The 20,866-nt window shown below is 41.7% G+C and overlaps 2 protein-coding genes across 2 annotated transcripts in view; both read right to left on the bottom strand.

The window, feature by feature from the left end:
* Positions 1-20,866, bottom strand: part of MAML3 (mastermind like transcriptional coactivator 3) — a 368,902-nt gene that overhangs the window by 280,369 nt on the left and 67,667 nt on the right. The window lies entirely within an intron of this gene.
* On the bottom strand, positions 15,707-16,455 carry LOC112474299 (40S ribosomal protein S29-like). Its single transcript, XM_025042423.1, has 2 exons — positions 16,397-16,455; positions 15,707-15,878 (listed from the first exon to the last, which is right to left on the bottom strand). Exons 1-2 carry the CDS (start codon positions 16,453-16,455, stop codon positions 15,707-15,709), a joined length of 231 nt encoding a protein of 76 aa, XP_024898191.1.

The following is a 20,866-nucleotide window of genomic DNA, read 5'->3' on the forward strand; positions in this document are numbered from 1 at the left end:
TATCCAGCATTAAACTAACGGCTGTCACTTATGAGTTGCATATCACCAACAGCAGACAGACAGAACTTTCCTCCATTCAAAATGGGAAAGCTGTGTTTTACTGAATCAATCATTCGAGATGCAGACGCACTGGTGAGGGGTCACGCATTCTTCGGACACGATTTGAATCATCGACATGGATGGCTCGTACTCCCGATTGGAGTTGGACAGATCCTTCAAATTCAGCACGTCTGACTCTTGCCTCCCCAAACAGTCCCTCCCAATATTCTTCCTGCCTTCCACAGCCCAGACCTGGAAACGAGGGGGCACCCGTGACCGCCTTCAGTGATCGCCATGCCCCCTGGACTATCCCGTTAGTAAGCCTCACACCTGGCTCCCAGTCCCTATGATTCAGGTGGCCCAGGCCGGAAGCACATCACTTTACACCTGACTCTCCGCAGGGGTCATGTTCGCTGATCCTCGGTTTTCCCCTCTGGGCCATCTGCCTTCAAGACACTTATTCACCCTCACAACCAACAGTGGCTCTTATTTAACTGTGTCGGATCTAAAGAACTTTGCCATAACGTGATTCATACAAGCCCACTTTTATAAACAAAACACAACACCATACGCCTGCATGTGAGTGTATATCTATACAAGTTTTTTGAATGAATACATCAGGGCCAGTAAACCTTTTCTGTAAAGGGCCATTTGGTAAATATTGAAGGCTTTGGTGGCTGAAAGGCAAAACTGAGCCTCTTATGTCGATATTGTTACGAGAGAAAATGAATGTCCACAAAATTTTTATTGACAAAACTCAAAACTTTACTTATTGACACTAAAATTTGAATTTCATACAATTTTCACATCTTGTGAAACATGATTTATTCTTCTGAATTCTTTTCAGCCACTTAAATACCACTTAAAAATCATTCTTAGCCCATGGACTATACCAAAACAGGTGGTAGGCCCACTTTGTCTCATGGGTCATAGTTCGGTGACTCCTAGAATATACATCAAGCGGTTAAAGCTGTAGTTAGGTTTAAAGAATAGTGAGGGAAATGAAAAAGTAAGTTTTTTCACTTTTTAATTAAGACATTTCTGTACCGTTTACATTTTTATTACAGGCATGTATTACTTTTGATTTGAAAAACAGTAACGGAAGATGTGATTGATTAAAATAATGACTTCTTCAGAGTTTTCAAGTTCCTCCATTTCTTTCTTAAGTTCATTTCGTTTACTATCTCCTCTGTGTCTACTGGGATGGTGGTCTCTTCATTATTTGCCTAAAACCCTATGCCCCCTCCTGTTTTCACACCTTTGCCGTCTGGCAAAGTCATACTCATGTTTTAAGGCTTATTCTCTACCGCCTAAGTTCCTCCTTTAAGACTTCCATACCTGACAGTATAGGGAAAACTTGAGTTCTCTGATCATTACTTGTCAGCTAATTTACAGTGTATCGATCTTGTCTCCTCATTCATCTGTGAGCTCCCCACAGGCAGAGACCACCTCAGAACTCTAAGTGTCTTTCACGCACCAAACAGTAAGGAACGTCCACTTGCTGTTCAACAAATGTCAAACACTTGATAGTTTTTAGCCACCTTATGCTAAAATACAACTCTGGAATATTTAATAAATATTCTAGGATCACTTGATGGAAGTTAGTAGAATAGAAATGTTGTCTTAATGTATAAAAAGGTTACTTTTTAACTTTTAGAAGTGTCCAACGATGAAATATACTGCCTCTTGAAATAACAATTTCCTGACACTAAAGAGTATTCAAAACACAAGTGTATGACCATCTGTCAGGGATTCTGTAGAAGGAATCCCCATATTATTTAGGTCAGACCACATGGCCTAATAAAGCCCCTTCTCACTCAAGAATTTATTATTATCAACACTATTCCCCAACTCCAAATATCTCATTTATTTGTTAAAATTAAGTGCTTTAAAGTAACAGGGGTGACATGTTCCCAATCAGATCATCAAAAACTCTATTTCTCTGCTGTTTATTGCAATTCTATAGGTATATTAAGATGACATTAATTAGTTTAAGCAGACTTAATATATTTGATAAACCACCAATACTAACCTGAGGAAAAGATCCCAGAGCAGAGAGAATTTTTTGTCCCTTATTTAGATAGCTCCTTGGGGACAGTTTTATTGCTTTTGTTTGTTTTCTTTTTTTATTCTTTTTAAAGAGGTTGTTGGGTTACTGTAACTAATCAGCTATCTGAATGACAAGATGTAAATCACAGCTATACTTATATCTTGCTTATCCTGAATCTAGCTTTCTAGATCCTTCAGTATTTTGGGGAAACCCCAGGTTCAAAAGGAGCTTAGAAATACATATTCTTTGGAGGTAAAAGCATAACCTCTGAGCACTCAGCCACATGTAAACATGACTGCAAAAAGCCAAGGGTCTAGAATTACATGTCATGATTTCTGTCATCAAGTCCCTACTGAATGCCCACCAGGGGCCAGGCAGCGCTCTATACCGGGGACAGACTCACAGCCGAGGACTTACACCTGTCACCTAATAAAGGGTCAGTTTGTTGCGGGGGAGGGGAGGGGAGGGCGGGAAGGAAAGAAATACACTGGCGGGCTATCAGGTCTACGAAAGACCAACTTTTTTACTCAAAAGTAAAGAGCTGGTGTCAAGAAAATAACAGAGAAAGAAAAGTGCGTGGAAGGAAGAGAAGGAAGAAAAAGAGATTAAGAATCAGCTGCAGCAACAGGGGCACGTGGCCTTAGAAGTAAGGACGGGGAGCAGGGGTCACCGACGGAGAAGAAAGGGTGAACAAGACGCTCCCTGGAAGTTCGTACAGAACACGCTGGAAATCACCGGGGCACCTACTGTACGTGTGTACATAGCCTCCAAGCCACGTGGTTCCTGCCACATAGGACCTTCGCGTTAGCAAGTGATCTGGTGTTCGTGATCGGAAATAATCTCAGTTTCCCAAGTACTTTCTAAGGACGTAAGACGTAAATTCTTAAAGGCACACATACCGAGGCCTGGCACACAGTGCGGCGTCAGCTAACGTTAGGTTTTTTTTTTTGTTTTTTTCCATCTTCTCCTTGAGTCATTAAGAAAAGAGTCAATCATCTTCAGCCATAAAAACAAACCAGTGAGTAATAATAACAGCTTATAATTCTTGAGTGCTTACTGCGTACAGGCACTAAACTAAGCACTTTAAACGGGCTGTTGCAACAGTCCTATTTTATTTTTCAACGTAGAAACTGGGGACCAGACAGGTTTAGTAACTCGTGCAGCTTTATAAGGCTAGTAAGTAACAGAGCTAGGATTTAAACCCAGTCCTTGAAGGTGGAAGCCCTTCGAGTTTACAGTATTGTTTTAAATTACTAATTTAAGTTACTTTGCTAATAATACAGTAAAACCACTCTGACTTGCCTTCTCAACTTTAGAGGCATTGGCACTTTTATGTCACACAGAAGCTATTTAATTTTTGAATATCAGAGAATGAGATGGTGAAACTCTGCTTTATTTGTTAATAAAGTTTAACTAAAAAGTTCTCTTAAAAAAAAACAAAACATTATTAACCATATCCTGGGCATCCAAAAACAAAATTTGCCCCAAACAATTAATACAGACTTCAAGGACTATTTGCCAGGAGCTTTTTTTTTTTTTTTTTTGTAATGAAACCATAGGAAGAGAGCAAAATCAGTCAATTTATTGTCATGAAAACAGAATAAATCTAGGAAACAGCCTCTTGGTCAGCAAAAGAATGTGCTAAGGTGATGGCTAAGATAAGTCTTTATCTGGTTTTAAGAAAAATACAGTATTCCACATAGTTGAATTATTCAGATACTAAAGTTTTAGAGACATTCAAGTAAAAGCTATTTTTATGGAAATCTTTCTGTAAAGATTTATATACATACTTACATACTTATAGTCACATATTCCTGAAGAGAAAATACCATCTTCTCCATGGTTTATTATAAGACCATCATTATGAATATTATTAGTCACAGACTGCTATTCAATTCTCTTGGGGTTTGGGGAGGTGCTGGACTCAGTAAAGCCCTTCGATGCTGCATTAAATGACCCCGGATTGCCACGCCTCCCAGGTCTCTAAGTCTGCTTTCTATGCCGCTTGCTTTTTTCCCTACTCTCTGCATTTCTTGCTTTCACTCTGCTTCTAGTCTGTTCTCTTACTTTATACATGGCCAGCTTGCTGAGCACCTTAGGGCAGCTCCCAACACCCCCCCACAACTCTCTCAGAGGTTTTTTCCCTTTTTTTTTTTTTTTTTTTTTGGTAATGTTTGTCTGTTTGTTTATTTTTTTAACTCACTTCCAGGTTCCAGGTGGTTAGGGCTGATGGGAGCCTAACTTCCAAATAAACGTGGAGTGACTCTAATTTTCTTTTTATAAAAGTGTCTTTCTTAAAAACCAGAATGTGGATTTCTGGAGAAGTTTTATATTATTTGCCTGAGAAATTAGGTACCACACCCTTTTAAAATTAAATATCAACATATAATGGACCAGGAAAGGAAAAAAGTCTGATTCTTCTACAAAGTAAAATAGAATTTTGTTTTCCCTCCAACAGTGTCTTTGTTTTTGGAGGAAGCCCTTCAAGTTCACAGTATTTTTAAAATTACTCATTTAAGTTACTTTGCTAAGAAAAAGAACTTAACATTCATTCATTAATCCTGCTTGATTTTGGTGAATGAATGGATATTCGAAAGGAAATGGAAGATTTTATACATGAATCTATGGCATTATTGTTAATATACATGTTTATAGTACTTATACCAGTCTCACTTATTTCACGTTTCCATATTTCAAGAGAGTGTTCATCGCCATGTTAGTTTTGTTATTCTTATTATTTTCGTTTTGCTATTACTTTGCTTAGATTGAGAGCATTTTGTTTGTTTAATTTTTTTTTTCCTGCTTTAGATAGCACTACAATGAATGTTTTCACTTAAATACCTAGTTCTTCTGAATGATTCCTTTGGGGTTAAATATAGATCTTCACATGATTGACCTAATTTAAAAAAATCCAAGCACAGTTAGAAAAGAGAAATGGAAAAAATGAGAATAAGTATGAGAGAAATGGTAAGAGAGCCTGAGGATACGTCTTTTCTGGAGAAGGCCGCATGCTGTACATAAAACGCTGGTCACATCATCGGTTTTTCTGCATGTGCTATCTCACTACGATTCGGGTCAAGATTATCTTTTTTCATTGTGATTTCACTCATTGCCTAGAAATTCTAAACGTAGAGCAGAATCGGAGTTCAGTGCTTTCCAGAACAACTCCTACTTGAGGTTTATGTTCATTTCTTAACTTTTTCTAAAAGTTGTTGGATCCTACAAAGAAATAGATATCATTATAAAATCAAGAGCGTTAGGGCAACTTTAAGCTTAATGAAGGAAAGAGGAACATCTTTCTTAGTGGCTGTAATATCCCTCACACAGTCAGTCACAGGAACATAGCAGATTGTCAATAAATACAGCCACAGGAATAATGCAGGGATCCGGCAAATGCTTCCTGAAGAAATGACTGGTGGCGGAGAGGGTGTTCCTCTCCATCAAGGACACCACTTTCCTCTATTGTAAGGCATACTTACGGATGGAAGAGTTTTTAAAAATCTGACAACACATAGTTCCTAAAGAATGTACTTAGGAACGTTTGCTGACTAGGGATTGAGGTCAGAGATGAAAAGCAATGCTCTGACATTCTCATTGTCTGATTGTTAAGAAAATAAAGTACATCTTTATTAATTTTTTAAAAAAGGATAAATAAATATATAAAGAAATGGATGAATGTTCAATAAAGAGATTACCATGTCTGAACCAAAAGATAGTCTGACGAAGGTCAAATTTTATAAATTTGTATTAGTCTATTCCTGACTGAAGGGGGTCAACCCTTAAAAAAGAGGCTGGGGTGAAAACTGACCTTCGTGATATGAGGTGTGTCCATGAGAGTTAAAGACCAGATTGAGAGATAGGAAAAAATAAAAAGATTTGCTCGTTTTGTAGAAATTGTCAGGGTTTCTATGACGTTGCAATAGCGAAATCAAATAGGAATCTTTTTCAAAGAGAAATGTGAGAGGCATTTAAAACGTGGGTCAAAATGTTTTTCTCCAACAAAAAGTTACAATACTTAGAACTCAAAAATTCCTTAATTTTTGATATATGTGCCGTTTGAAGTCATATCAATTTTTATTTATGTTAATAAAGGTCTAGAAGAGTTTAGCTGGGATCTGCAAGGGCATCAAAGAAAAGGGACAGTAAAGTCATCAGAAGCCACAGGCATCGTTAGCACAAGCCTGAAATCAAAGGAAAAGCTGTAAACCAAGATGGACTGACTTCTCTTGATTTAACCCGAATACCCTACTCCCACATAGCTCAGTAACACAGATCCTAGAAAACATTATAAAGATTTCTTTAAACAGGGCATTAGATCAGTGCTAACACGGCCAGTCACAGTAAATGCATAGAAAGCCATTTCAAAGCCAGACACTAAATTAAAAGGAAAATTAAAGTCTTGCTTATTTTATGGATTTCTCTTCCAGAGAGTGTCAGATCTTTCATTAATGTTATAAAACAGCATTTGAATAGCCACTGCCTACCTAAAATATCACTGTTACGATATTCTGATGTTCCTAAATATCCTAGAATCTATTTAAACACAGGTACTAAATATTTTGTATCATCACGTAGAAGAGGTATGACCTATTCCTAATTACAGTATTAATGCAATGATGAGCGTGATCACATGTAAATAGAAATCTAACTACATGTGCCACTGGATTTCAGCCAAAGGGTCCTGGTTGTAGCTGCAATTCAATGATATCAGCAGAGAATAATCTGCTCAGCTAAACAGGCAAGGAGGATAAGCAACCGAGGTCCAAGAAATCTTTATTTTCATTCCAAGTTATCATCAAGGAATACAATGGCTCAGATTTCACATCAGCAGTAGTGACAAAAAGGCACGCGCATCTGATGCGGATTTCTACGTGGCACCCACCTGCAGAGATGAATTTTCAAAGCTGCATTCGTCTCCTCCTTTTTTTTCCTACTCCTTCAGTCACTAGCACCAAACCCGAGAGCCATATTTCATTTTTCAGTGAACACCCTGGGAACAGTCATCATTTTTTACTAGAATTAGACTCAAAAGAAAACACCGTCTCTAAGTAAGTTAAACAGTTCAATGCACCGAGATTTATCATAGAGAGCGATCTGCCTAATGAAAATAATCCCCTAACTATGACATGGAAGACTGCATTCTCTCTCCAGTTAAAGAACATACTGCCTCTGACATAGAAGGAAGACAGCACATAACACCTCTGAGATGAACAAGAAACAAAATGCTGTTCTTGGAAGGTCTGGTATGAGAGAATTCTGAAGGACATCTATAATCAAAGCAACGATCAGTTTTCTGTGATGCAAGAGCTCCAATATGTCAATTCAAATCACATAACGAGACCCAGTGTATTACCCAGTTACTAAAATACAATCTTGCCCAGTTATAATTTGTGCCACTCTAGATATAGCTTCCTCATATTTCATGAAAAAAATTTTAATCTGATGTTCAGAATGCCAACGGTCTTCACCAGAAAGGCAGTCACCTTCATCCACAACCTGTTTCTTAGACTTTCTTTGGTGTTGGCAGAAATTACTACGAACTGTCAAAAAGGAACTGGGAAGAGAGTGACAATATGGTGCCTGTATATGCGACTGCCACAGAGCCCAGTGTTTTGACATTGTTACTGAAACAAACTCAACTATTTATGAGAGCTAAGCTGAATCAAACAGTTGGTATGGCAGGGGGAAAAAAAAAAAAAAAACATCTGTTTGTGAAGTCTTTTTGTCTAGAAAATCACTAAGAAAAGGAGGAGGAAACACAGCAATCACACAAACACAAATATCTCCAAAAAATCATACACAGCCTTGTCACAGGTGGGAAGAGATACCTCCCACGCCCATGGTAACAGCACCGGCAGCTTTGGCTACCCAGCAGACTCGGGCAGTACACCGTGGACAGCTTCCTCTTCTCATAGCTGAAAATCCCCTGTTTATACATCAAAACACTTGGGTTTTTTTTTTTTTCCTATTAATTATTTTGAATACAATATCTTTCTAAAATGGAGCACAAGCCCCCTTTTCCTTCTTCAACAGAGAATAGTGAACAAAATTAAACCTCTTTCTTCATCTCTGGATCATGAAAATTAGGCAACGTAGTCTTTGGTGGTGTACTGTCTCTACACCGGTGTGGTCCCAGGGCCAGGAAGAGATGCATCACCTGGAAACTTGGAATGACGAACACTCAGAATCCTCCCCAGACCTACTGAATCAGATGCTCTGGGGGTGGGGTCAAGTGACCTGTGTTTTAACAGCCATCCAGGTGAGTTTGACACAGGCTAAGGTTTAAGAACCAGCGTCTCCCACTAAATGGCTCTGTGTTCTTAGACTCTACTGTCTGCTTTCAATGAGTTTTCCTTCTACTTGCTATTGAGTTATTACTTATTTCTCCCACCATGTAGCTGCCTCTGTTGGTCCTTCTCCCTTCTAATTTGCTATATCTAATCTGCTATAAGCTTAGAAATCAGCTGTCACAGTTATTAAAAATCACATGTAAAATACAAATACATAGGACCGACTGAGTAAAGAACTGAATGAGAAGCAGAAAAGCATCCCAATGAGGAAAAGCACACTGTTCTAAGGGCACAGATTTTGAATGTCTATTTTGGCTGTTTGGAGGCTTTTCTGCTTACTTCCTTAATTGTACAATATTTACTTGTTTTCAGTCACGATCAGCAGCCAAGGTTGCCGAATAACTGAGTTCCAGGAGATGAAGTATTTCTGTGGTTTACCAGTGAGTCACTGAAACATTCACCTTAATATTTTTAACATAACTGTAATAACTACCATTCATTAAATATTTGCTATGTGCCAGTAAGCATTTTATGTACAGTATTTAATCAGATCCTCACAGCACGAAGTGTTCAAGTATTTTTATCCCCCGTCTAGACGAAGAAACAGGCATAGTGATTGAAGAAGCTGCCGAAGACCCGGCTGCTAAGGAGCAAAGCCAGAACTACTCAGGTGAGCTGGAAGCCAGGGCCTTCCTTTTTCTCTCCTTTCTTTTTTCCCTTTGTTTGTTTTTTAAATATTATTGGGCTATGTAGCAAAGAGGCAGCCAGGTGTGAACTCAAACACTTGGAAGAGAGAGACAGAGATAGAATGAACCGTAAGAGTCTAACAGGACTGTCATAAATGGTCAATATTCAAAAAACAAATAGATGCATCCTTCCTAGGGAGGAATGGAGGAGGACAAATGACCCAAGCCACGCCATCCTATCTGGAAAATCAAAACCTGCCAGTGTCCGTGGAAGGGGAGGCTCCCCGACTTCCGCCCGCGTACTAACTGTGGGGTGCTGTCAGCACTTCCGCCACTTCTTGCCTGAAGCCGATTCACGTTCGGGATAGCCTCACGGATTTCCTAACCTATTTCTCACAGGGATCCATATTCCCTTTCACACTCTACATCGGGGTCCTTACAGTTATTCTTTAAGCTCCTTTAAAGCATACGTGGTCTCCATATTGGTAAACATCATGGAGTCAGTGTCTTCCAGCACATGGCTGAGATACTATAATTGACAGCAACCGATCCTTCTGGAATACTAGAAATTGAAATGTCCTCTTTACCTCTACTTTGTTTGTTTGTTTGCTTCTTTTTCCTAAAAAGAAAAAAGATTGCAAGTTCTCTTTCTTTTAGCCTAAGTAGTACTATATAGCCCTCAGCAGCACTATGAAGTGATGTTTGGTGCTCTCTAAAACGTTTAATACGCAAACAGATGCTATGGGTGCATACGGTGGAATAAGACACATGGGGCATGCTGAAGAGATTATTTAAGAATGTGTGTCATGAAGTGTCGAGGCACACACAGCCCGTGCCCCTGTCTTCTCCCTCCTTAGAGCTACTGGGCGAACTCCATTTCTTAGGGAGAAAATCAGAAGCAAACTCTGTATTTCAGCAACTTGATTATAATCCATATTTAATCACAGAAATGGGTTTCTGCTTTTTAAATTTCAAATAATCCCCTTTGATTTGATTCTTTGAAGAATCTGATCTTTGGAGAGGTATTCCAGGAGCGGTAAATGCATCTTATAAAGTAACCACCTACAGGAATGACTGAATCGAGGGAGAAATAACCTGTTTCATAAGTGAGATGTCTTAGCATTCTGATAGAACACTCATGCCAGAGGAAATGTGAGAAACACATTATAAGCCCTTTGTGTTCTGATGAGGAAGACATTATATAAGACGAAATGTAAGTGGAACACGATCTTATCCAAAGTTTACCAAATTGGGTGGCATATAAAAGTGCTTTATCATGGGCTTTTATGGAGCTATAAATGTTTCTTTTGTTTATATAGTTGGGCTAGAGGTGCTTTTTTGCTTTTCCACACATCAAGCACTAGTCTGTCTTTCCGATTCCTCAGGGAGAGGTAGAGGACCACCATCAAGCCTGGGCCTCTGGTTGTTGGCAGATCAATAAGAAACAAAACCTGAGCCCTTGCGACCCTGCTGTGGCCCAGTTCTCTGGGAGCCAGTATCTCACGTTCTCGCGGACTGACCAGCTCAGGTGGCCCGTCCCTTCCTCTTCCTCGTGACCTTTGACCCTCCCCATCTTACCAAAAACAACAGAACAGCTAGGCCCTAAATTTAAAGGGGGCCTTTTCAGGTTTTATTTCTTAAAGCTCCCTCCTAATCACCAGAAGGTGTTCTCAGATCTCTTTTCAAACTGCTGGATGGTTCCAGTGACTTCAAACTTCCCACACCTCCTGGAACTAAAAATTCTTTCACCCAAATACCAAATGTTTCAATCACAGAGATCACGTTTTCCCAACCACCACATCGACCTGGACTGAGGTTGTCTTTACCTTGCACTGACATGTAAAGGTACCATGGGGTAGGATGTCTATCCATGAAGGCAACTCTTCCATTTATTAATGCCAAGACCTCATAGGGAAGCAAAGTAGACTTGCTTGCAAAAGCCACTTTGTGAAGGGTACATGTAGAGACGTGAAGGTGCACATCAAGTTGACCTTAAACATTCAGTTGTGTTTGAAATCATGGTCTGCTTTTACTTCCTCTCGTAAAATTCCATCGAGGTAGAATCCCATCTCTCTTTGTAACTTTTGTTTCCTGATACACATTGCCAGTATTTACTGAAGCAGAAGGAAAAGAAATATAATTACTGCACATATCAACTGGCTCTATTGATGATGCTATTTCTCATATAAGATGCAGCTGATTCCTCCCGCCTTTAGAAATCAGGAACAGCCTTTCACTCACAGAGCTGTAACTTTTCAAAATCAATGCCTGTGGATTTACCACCTTCAGGACCTCCTGGGTTAAACTCAGTCCAGTCCGCTAGCCTTCCCAAACCATTAGCCTCACAAAGCTAACGGATTTGCTGTGAGGATTTGGGCCCTTCAAAGATTTTCGAAATGTCTGGCCTTAAAAGTCCCTCTTAGCCTATACACGAGTTGTTAAGTTTTACTCCCTATTTAAAAACTTATCCAACGTGTGAAAATCCAAAGCTACAGATCACGGAATCAGTGTCAGATTGTTCTAGGCATAGCAAGGGCTTTCCTGTGCCCAGTCACCTCACCGCCACACTCCTGGCACCTCCACCAGACGGTAGGCTCCACGAGGAAGCCTCCTAGAGCTCAGCTCCTGGCACGAAGAAGCTGCTCAATCAGTGAAGGACATCGTAACTTTACAGAAGGATTTTCTCCAGGTCTTCCCTGTTTGTAAGAGCTTAAACAGTCGGGCCTCGCGGTGCCCACTGTTGGCAATAACTGGTTTACACAGTGCCTAGGGACACACCCTTGTGCCTCTTGCATGAGGCAGATGAAAAAGGATGGGTGAAAACTAGCAAATCAGATGTACGAAACATTCCAGGTTAGACCTTCGCTTTCCAAGCCTGAGGATGTGTTATAATCGGAATGTGCAAAGGGTGCGGATTCGAGCAGCAGACAGACCTGAGTTTGAATCACAGCTTTGTTACTGGACAGGACTGGTAACTACTTTGAGCCTTGATTTTCCAACAGCAGAAGTGGGGCTATCCCTTTGAACTTGCTTTGAAAGTAAACTATTAAGTAGCAGAGAGAATATCCAATAAAGGGCAGCTCCCCAAATGTGCCGGTTCCCCGAATAATGTCTGCCACCTCTTTGCTTGCTATCCATAACAGAGGTTTCAGGAAATATCACCTGACACTTACAGAATTCTCTCGAAAAGAGAAACCTCTCGGGCCACACAGGTCAGTGGCTTGCCCAATTTGACATGTACGTGGACAGATGTGCCCCAGGAGTTAACCTAAGAGGAAGGCGTTCTACCTTAGTTCAGAAAACAAGAACATTCACAAAAAATAGGAGCAGGAAAAAAAAATCATATTGCTGAAGATAACTAATCCAAAGTTTGGGGATTTACGAATGAATAATTACAAAATAATAAAGGGTGTCAAATGAATACCGGCTCTATTTCCATAAAGGCAACCGGAGTGGGGAGGATGTCGAACGCTGCTGCAGAAAGCCATAGCCTGGTCTCGAATGGCCAGGCCTTGGGCAGGAGCGCCAGCACTGTCCCCAGGTTCCTGCATCCTACTAGCTGCCACCTCCTTGCTGGGAGAGCCTATCCAATTTAAGTCTTGATTCGTATCACTTTGAACCTAATATCTTTAGATCAGTGTCGAGAGATGAACCACAAATCTTTTTGTGCCAATTATTCAGACATAGAATGAAGGAGATTTTATGCCACACAGGCTATTTTTAATCTCAAAGACTTCCGATCTTTTATGTAAGTGGGTTAGGGCCAGCATCACTTATGTGAGCAACTGCAACAATAATGTTCAATATGAATTCCTGAATGATACATTTTGGCATGCTTTTTCTCCAATGTGAACATTTACTGAAATATTCTCCCTAGATTGGAAGCAGAGAGAGGGATTCAGGAGAGTAATCAAGGCAATCAATAAATATCACAACCCCAGTGGCTCATTCAGGATAAGATTTTATGGGGAGTATGTGTATGGGAGAGGGGGTGGGGGGAGAGAAAGAGAAGAGAATGAGAGGGAAAAAGAAGAGAAGGAACAGAGAAAAAGAGGTTCAAGGCTCTTAGAAAGGGCTCGATTTCCTCCACGGCTCAGGGACGTGACTTGAGCCCAGTTATTAAAATGGCCAAGAGTTTGCAAATCTGTCACACAGATTCTCAGAGAAGTGCTGGAGACAGCAAAGCCAGCGGAGGGAGGCAGTATAAGTGGTATTTACAATAAAACTTGGTAACAATTTCTATATGCTATTAAATTATAATGTCCCAGAACATAAAAGTAATTGGAGTGAGGGTGTGTGGTCGATAGCATTAAATTCCTGAAAAAGCGGAGTTTTCTGTATTATCATGATTATTCTGCAAAATAAGCATACTCATCGGCCAAGATTAGGCAGCTAATTCTCTTTGTGATGATAAATAAAATGTGAGACTGAATTTCCCCCCACACTTAAAGTTTTCAAATATTTAAAATTTATACTTCAGGTAATGCATAAAGGTCAATCTTAATCTTATTTTATCTGGTTTTGGTGAACAGAAAAGGAAGGATAAATCGAGGGATAAAGATCATACGGTAATTACAGTAAGTACTGGTAATTTTTTAATGAATATAGAAAGTTCTGCATGAGCTATATCATTTACAATTTATGTCATCTCTAAATAAAGTGATCACTGTTAACACTTGAATATATTCAGGTTATAAGCTTTGATCTTTTCCAAAAGTTAGTAAACAAACAAACACACACATTAAACCACGCAATACTTGGTTTCAGAGCTTGAAGGTTTTGGATGCATAGGTGATTCCTGTAGTTTTAGTAGCCACCAAGATTCAGTGGCTTGAAACAACCATTTTACTGGAGAGAGTCTGGAATTTGGGAAGGGCTCTCTCAGGGTTTCCCAAGGTTGTCATCACAAGTCTGTTGGCGCTACATCATTGGAAGGTTCCACAGGGCTGGCCACCCAACATGGCTCATGGCAAGGCAGCACCTGACAGTAGCTGTTGGCTGGGAGGCCTACTGGAGCTGTCCAGCAGAGTGCCAACCTGTGGCCCCTCCAGCACAGCCATCTCTGACATTACAGCTGGCCTCCCCCAGAGCAAGGGTCCCAGAAAGACTGGCGAAAGTTACAGTGGCCTTTTCCGACCTAGCCTTTGAAACCCTGGAAGTCATGAAGTGTCATTTCCACGTGTCCTATTGGTCCAAGTCGTCACAGGCCCGTTCAGATGCGAGAAGACACAGACCTCATCTCTCAAAGGGAAAAGTGTCAAAAAGTTTTGGTGCCATGTTTGACAACTGTCACAACAGTTTTTTCAACCTGCGCACTGTCTATAATTCCCTGCGGACTGTTTAATTCGTGCTCATACACCTGAGCACGCACAGGCTTTGCACATAGTAGGTGTTCAATTAAGGTTCGGAAGGCATCTCAAGAACACCTTTCTCAGAGGGAAGGTCTGGCATCGCCACTAACTCAAAGCCAACTCACAAAGAGGCGCTCGAAACCACGAGGTGGACAAGGCTGCTAGGACAAGGGTCTCTCTGCCCAAACACTTCTCAGACTAACTGGGCCAGTTCTTAAATGTATAAGAGAATGAAAACAAGATCTGCTCGGTAAAAAGACATCTACCAAGAGCTTGTTCTATCCGCTTTCCAGTGAGAAAAATGTGGACTTGAATCTGAGCCTGTCACTTCCAAGTTGAACCTGAAGACACATTACTTCATTGCTTTCAAATGTTCTCTCGTTTTAAAAAACAATAACAAATAATACCACCTATCTCATACTTTTGTCTTGAAGGTTAAATGTGTAAATACTTCATGGGGCCAGATGCACAACTGGCACTCAGTATGTGTCATTTTTGTATCCTCATTACTATTTAAAAATTCTAAGAACATTCTGTAGTATATGGTAAGCACTCCATACATTTGAGCTATTAATAAAAAATATTACCCGCTAACCCTAATTTTGTTCAGTTCCTATTTAACCTCTCCACCTTCCTGCTGTAACCAAATATTGAAGGGACTGCTAACGAATTTCACAATTTGACGGGTCAGACTGTGAGAACTTCTTAACCTCCTGCCTTATGCTCCGAAAAATGTGCCAAAGAACAATGGAAACGCCCAAAGACGGGAACGTTCAGAGAAATCAGGCTTTGTAAGTTGCTTGAATAATCATATATAATCGGTAGGTGATTTCTTTCGGCTTCGACGTGACATTAGAAAAAAAAGTTTCACCCCGATTATGGCAACTTCTAAATGCTGGCATCCGGCAGAGGCAAGATGTCGAGGCCTCGTCTTTCGACAAGGTTCTACTACAGAGTGGCTGCCTTTATCTCCACTGGAAAAAACCGGACTAAGAAATGACGTTCATGGGGTGTGTCTAGAGGTGTGACGCTGTGAAAGGAACAGGGGTGGCTTCTGTAGCAGAAGCCCTACAGCGCAGAAAGAGCACACTGGAGTTGTTTGTTTGGTTGTTTGGCTGGTTGTTTGTTTTTTAAATACTAAACTAACAATGAGCCAGACACCTCAGTTCTCTGAGAATAGGGACAACAGCCTTTTTTTTTTTTTTTTTTTTTTTGAATGCACAAAGGGCTAGCTTTGTTTCTGTGCTAAGGTAGGCAGATGTCTTGAATGACCCATTCAAGCAAGTTCACTTAGTCCAACTTCATAAAGCTTATATCCTTCGCATACTGACCGAACCACGGGTGACACATACTGAGGCAGCATTTACAGATCAGACCATGCTGGTTTGAGCAGATGAGACAGGAATGAGAACCCCGGCCAAATTTTCTCAGCTGGCTGCAGGATTGCTGCTGGTGACCCACCCTGCTCTCTCGAATGCAAGGAGGCAAAGCGGGGACAATGCCTGTCTTGCTCACCACTGTACTTCTGATACTGACTTCAGTATTTGGCACTTAGCAAAGCCTTCACAAGGATTTATTGAACGCATTGCACAAATACACATTACAATAAATGCCTGGTGAAAGAACCGTTTAAATATTTTACCTAAATAAGAACAGTTGGCCCTTGAATGACATGGGAGTTTGGGGCACCAACCCCTACACAGTCTAAAATCCACTTATGATTTTTGACTTCCCCCAAAGCTTGAGTTATCCCTCAGTATCTGTGGGGGAATTGGTTCCAGGACCCCTCACGAACACCAAAATCCGCAGATGCTCAAGTCCCTTAATAAAATGGCACAGAACGAGGCATACAGTCGGTTCTCTGCATCTTTGGACTCCCAAATGCAGACCAAAACCAGTGCAGGTATTTACTGGGGAAAAAAGCTGAATAGCAGTGGATCCACGCACTTCACACTCGTGTTGTGCAAGGGTCAAACGTACTTTAACTTGGAGGCGTAGAGACAACGGTATTTTACTCTATTATAATCTTGTTTTTCCATTATGAAAATGTTTCTCCCCTTTGGACGTGAGCTTATTTTTTCAGTTCACTGATGAAGATAATCAGAATCACGTAGAACATACTCCAGAGGGATAAAAAAGTAAGCATCAAAACTGAGGGCAGCATCCACAAAACCAAGCAGAGAAACTGCACAGCATCTCTGCAATGAACGCCTAGGAACTGAAATAAAACTGGTCTCGGCTTAGCAAAGCCCAGATTGGATTCATGGTAAATTAATCCTTAAAATAAAGATGGCAGCTGTATGATGATGAACAAATTTTAAAGCCTCAATACAGAGTGGGCAAATGCCTTCAAATGAGCCCCTTGCAAGGGGAGGGCACCTACTTTAGGCAACTTCTTCATGCTTTAGCGTATCATTATCTTTATTTGAACTTGCCTGAGCCTTGCACACACACAAATGACTTCCCCCCGCTGCATTTTGGTTGAGGGAGTCATCATTTAACAATCATTGGGAAGAAGGAATGCCCCCTTCTCTCTCCAGAGGGCAAACTCCTCCCCGCATGCTGACCACTCGGCAGTGTCTGCCCCGGTTGGCTTCCTTGCAGCCCAGTGAGGTCTTTTCTGAGACCTGTCAAACTTCCCACAACAGATACTGGTGGAATGTGGCATCTTTCTGCCCCAAACTCCAGCTCACATGCCTACATCTCATCCTCTGTCACCTCCTTTGTCCCTCAGTTCCTGGGGGATTCATACCAGGCCTTGTCACTGTTGGGGAGGTTTCTCAACAGCCGTCTGAAAGAGCTGCCACAGAGGACATGCACGAGCATGGACATCGGCACGTGCGCACACGCACACACGCCCACTGCTTCCCCTCAGAAATACCGCCCCAGCCAGCCACAAGGCCGCCCTGAGCTTCCACCCAGCTGACTCCGCCAGCCTTTTCCTCAAGATACATTCCTGTAGCTTAATAAAAACGGTGCAGGAGCAAACATTTGCCCAGTTTTCTAATTTTAGGACTTTTATGTTGTGGTGAGACCCCTCCTCCCCCACGTAAATTCCCATATTTCTGTTAGCTTTAAATGTTAAAAACAGAGGGATAAAGACACCTACTTTTTTAAACACTGAGAAATCCAAAGTGGCAGAGCATGAATATAAACTCGTACACACTAGCCCAGGACTTTAAAAAAAAAAAAGTCATTTCTTGGACCCACGCATCACAGTAATCATACTTTAAAAAAAAAATCTACAATGAAAATGTATCAGCAGACGTCCTCTTTCAGATTCAATACACAGGAAATCTTTACACTGATAATTTTTACAAGGACCAGGATAAAATTTTCAAAAGAGAGCAGCATCTGCCTTATGTTCTCAGTGACCAGCTGGACAGATGGTCAAGAATATCATTAGTTAAGAAAGCTTTCATTCATTTCCGAAAGCCCCTTGGGCAGCCTGGTGTGGGGTGCAAGAATGTCCCAGAATGTGATATTCGAAGAATGCGCTCATGGCTGAGGTAGGAGGCCATGTGGGGGACGTGGGGGAGGAAGGGGAAGAACAGACAGCCTGCTGTGATCCGAAGAGCAGCCACCGACACCGCGACACTGCTCTGTCACCCAGGCACTTCCGGCTTCCATTCTGCGCGTTCCCTGGACAGTATTAACAGTGAAGAAAACCACTTACAGGTCACAGTGGCTGCCAATAATCCCTCCTCCTCTGGACGTTAAGTATCTCACAAACAGAAAAATACAAAGGGACATGGGAAAGACCACACCAGCTAAAACTGTCACTTCTTTGGCAACATAGAAGATGTAAAAAACAGAAACAAACTAATGAACAACAACAACAAAACAAGACAGGGCTCTGATATGCTCATTTTGATCTCAGTGCTTCCAGGGTAACATTTCTCTAAATTTAAGTTACCACTCCACCTGTGGAACAGAACATGTGTGCGTGCACGCGCGCGCGCGCGCGCGCGTGCGCGCGTGTGTGTGTGTGTGTGTGTGTTTGGGGAGAGGGAGGGTAGCGGACGACAGCCAAGCCCCAGCAAACCTGATGGGAACACCAGAAATCCACGCCCTGCAACTGACTGGTTTCCTGTACCAGTTTATAGCTACCTCTCAACTTAAACTCTATGAGCTCCCATCAGAGGGGCTCTGGTACAGGCTGATGAGTTCTTTTGGCTCTTTCCTCCCACCCAGCAATGAGCACCTTCTAGGTGTGAGATGCTATGCCAGGAGCCGACAGACACACAGGAGACTCAGGTATGGGGGGCGGTCCCTGGTCTGCCATTTTTTGGGGGGTGAGGGGGAGAGAGAGGTGGGGGGTTTGTGTAAACATCCATCAATACTCAGCTTCTGAAGCTGGAAAAAATGGTCTACGAAATAACCCACATATTGGTTTTTGCTAACGACTCACTTTAATACTTTGATTGGAGATTTCCAAAGAGGAAATCAGTGTGAAACCTTGAGGATTAGGTAGGAACCAGGGTCATCGAAGTCTGGTACGGAAGGCCAGGTATGGAGCAGGGAGCAAAGAAATCGGGAAGAGAAAGGCACGTACGTACTATGAAGGAGAAGGTCCCCTCTCCCGCCAGCTGGCCCTCAGCTTTTGTTGTCCTTACTCTGCCTCCTCTCCCTGATTCTCAGAAAATATCTCAGGCAGAATCCTCAGCTGCCCCTGCAACTGGCCTCTAAGGAGAAAAAACCTAGTAACAACGACAATAACAATAACCGTTTACTATATTGAGTACTTGCTACTGGCTTGACATTTTGTCCAATGCTTTTAGCTCTACCACTGCATCTGATGCTCGTAACACCTCTCTGAGGCAGGTATTACTGTTCATTTACAGACTCGGAGAGGTGAAGCTATCTGCCCGAGGGCACAGTGCGCTAGCAAGTGACAGGGGCAGGAACCGGATGCGGGTATGTCCCCCTTGCAATGTCAGGACTTGACTACTTCACCAGAAGGAGTCCTTTCTAACTCCTGGCCAAGACTCGGCTGGGATTTTCCAAAATCAACTCTACTAATTAAGAAAAAAGCAAAATATAAATTCATAGAAAACAAGTTAAAATCCAAGTCTCCTGCCCTCGTAGCGTCAAAATCTGGGTGTTTATCCATGAAGTTCACCAACCTAGGGTGTCATGAAGAATGTATAATATGTGTATAAGCACTTTACATATTTTAAAACACAATGTAAAAGTTATTTATTATTTATTCTTTCTACGAATATTCCCTCTCTATTCTTCAACCCAAAGTCTATGAAGATCAAAGGACAGATGGTGGCTAAAGATTCTGTTTTAGATTTTTCTGTGCGATCTACAAAGAAGATATTTAACATTTACATTTTATATCTTCAGAATAAAAATATGTGCCTATTGCTTTTGTAAAATAAACAACAGAAATAAAGCTCGATCAGTCTTCTTGCTGGGTGAAGAGTTTAGGGGTGCCCACAGAAATGAGGCAGATATTAAGAATCTGGTGCCTGGATTGCAGAGTCTCCAGTCATTCTGCGTTGACTGTAGTTCTTCTCTGCGCCTGTCTCTTCCAGGCCTCAGGCTTCAGGCCCCTGATATTCTGCTTTCACCTCTGACCTACTTCTCTTGGCGCCCTTTGGTTCACGTGGCTTTGTTGAAGCTATTTCTATCCTTCTCAAAAGCCCGTATTTTCTGCCATCTGTCGTGAGTCACCATTTGGCCTCTGAGTGGTGGTCATCATCCCTCCCCTTTTCCCATCTTTTCTATCCCTTCTAGCCATGCATTGCAGAGTTCGGTTCTTCCTGAAGATGGGCTCCCACGAGTTGCTGTTTCCTGCCTGGGGCCTGACTCCCACTCCCGTGCAGACACAGGGAATGCAGGCTTAGCCTCAATAACTTCTGCAAGTTCTTTAATTTGAAACACCCGAAGAATCTTTCTTCACCATTCCAGGTCTAGAGCAGAAAACTTATCAATGTAGTTTATTATATACCAACCAAGTTCCTACTGCCTCCTCAGAGCTGCCATGCAAGGAAGTAGAGGGCTATCCCCTCCACGCCCAACAAACTCTGGTGGCCCCACGTCAAAGGCATCCCTGAAGCATCTGCTCCAGTGGGGAGGCCAATGCTTTTATCCGCCATATTGTCCCTTCTCAATACACTACTCGGTTTGGGGGTCAAACAGATCCGAATTAAAGTTCCAACTCTCACAAGGCTCTGTGACACTGAGAGAGTCAGCCAGCCATTCCCAGCCTTTGTTTACTCATCCTCAAAGTGGGGCTAATGACAAGAACTATCTCACAGTTGCTGTGCTATTCACTAGGGATAATGTAGATCACATCTTTGCACAGAGGGCTCTGTAATTTATCAAAGTAGCCACTAGCCCCTTCTGTGCAAAGCAGAGTGAAAAATAAAGTCAAGTCCTTCTGTCCCCAAGTATTTCTGGAAATGAATCAGTTGCAACCAACAGCCTTTCCTAGAAGCT

This window comes from Pteropus alecto, unplaced genomic scaffold (genome assembly GCF_000325575.1).
Source record: "Pteropus alecto unplaced genomic scaffold, ASM32557v1 scaffold50, whole genome shotgun sequence".
Lineage (NCBI taxonomy): Eukaryota > Metazoa > Chordata > Mammalia > Chiroptera > Pteropodidae > Pteropus > Pteropus alecto.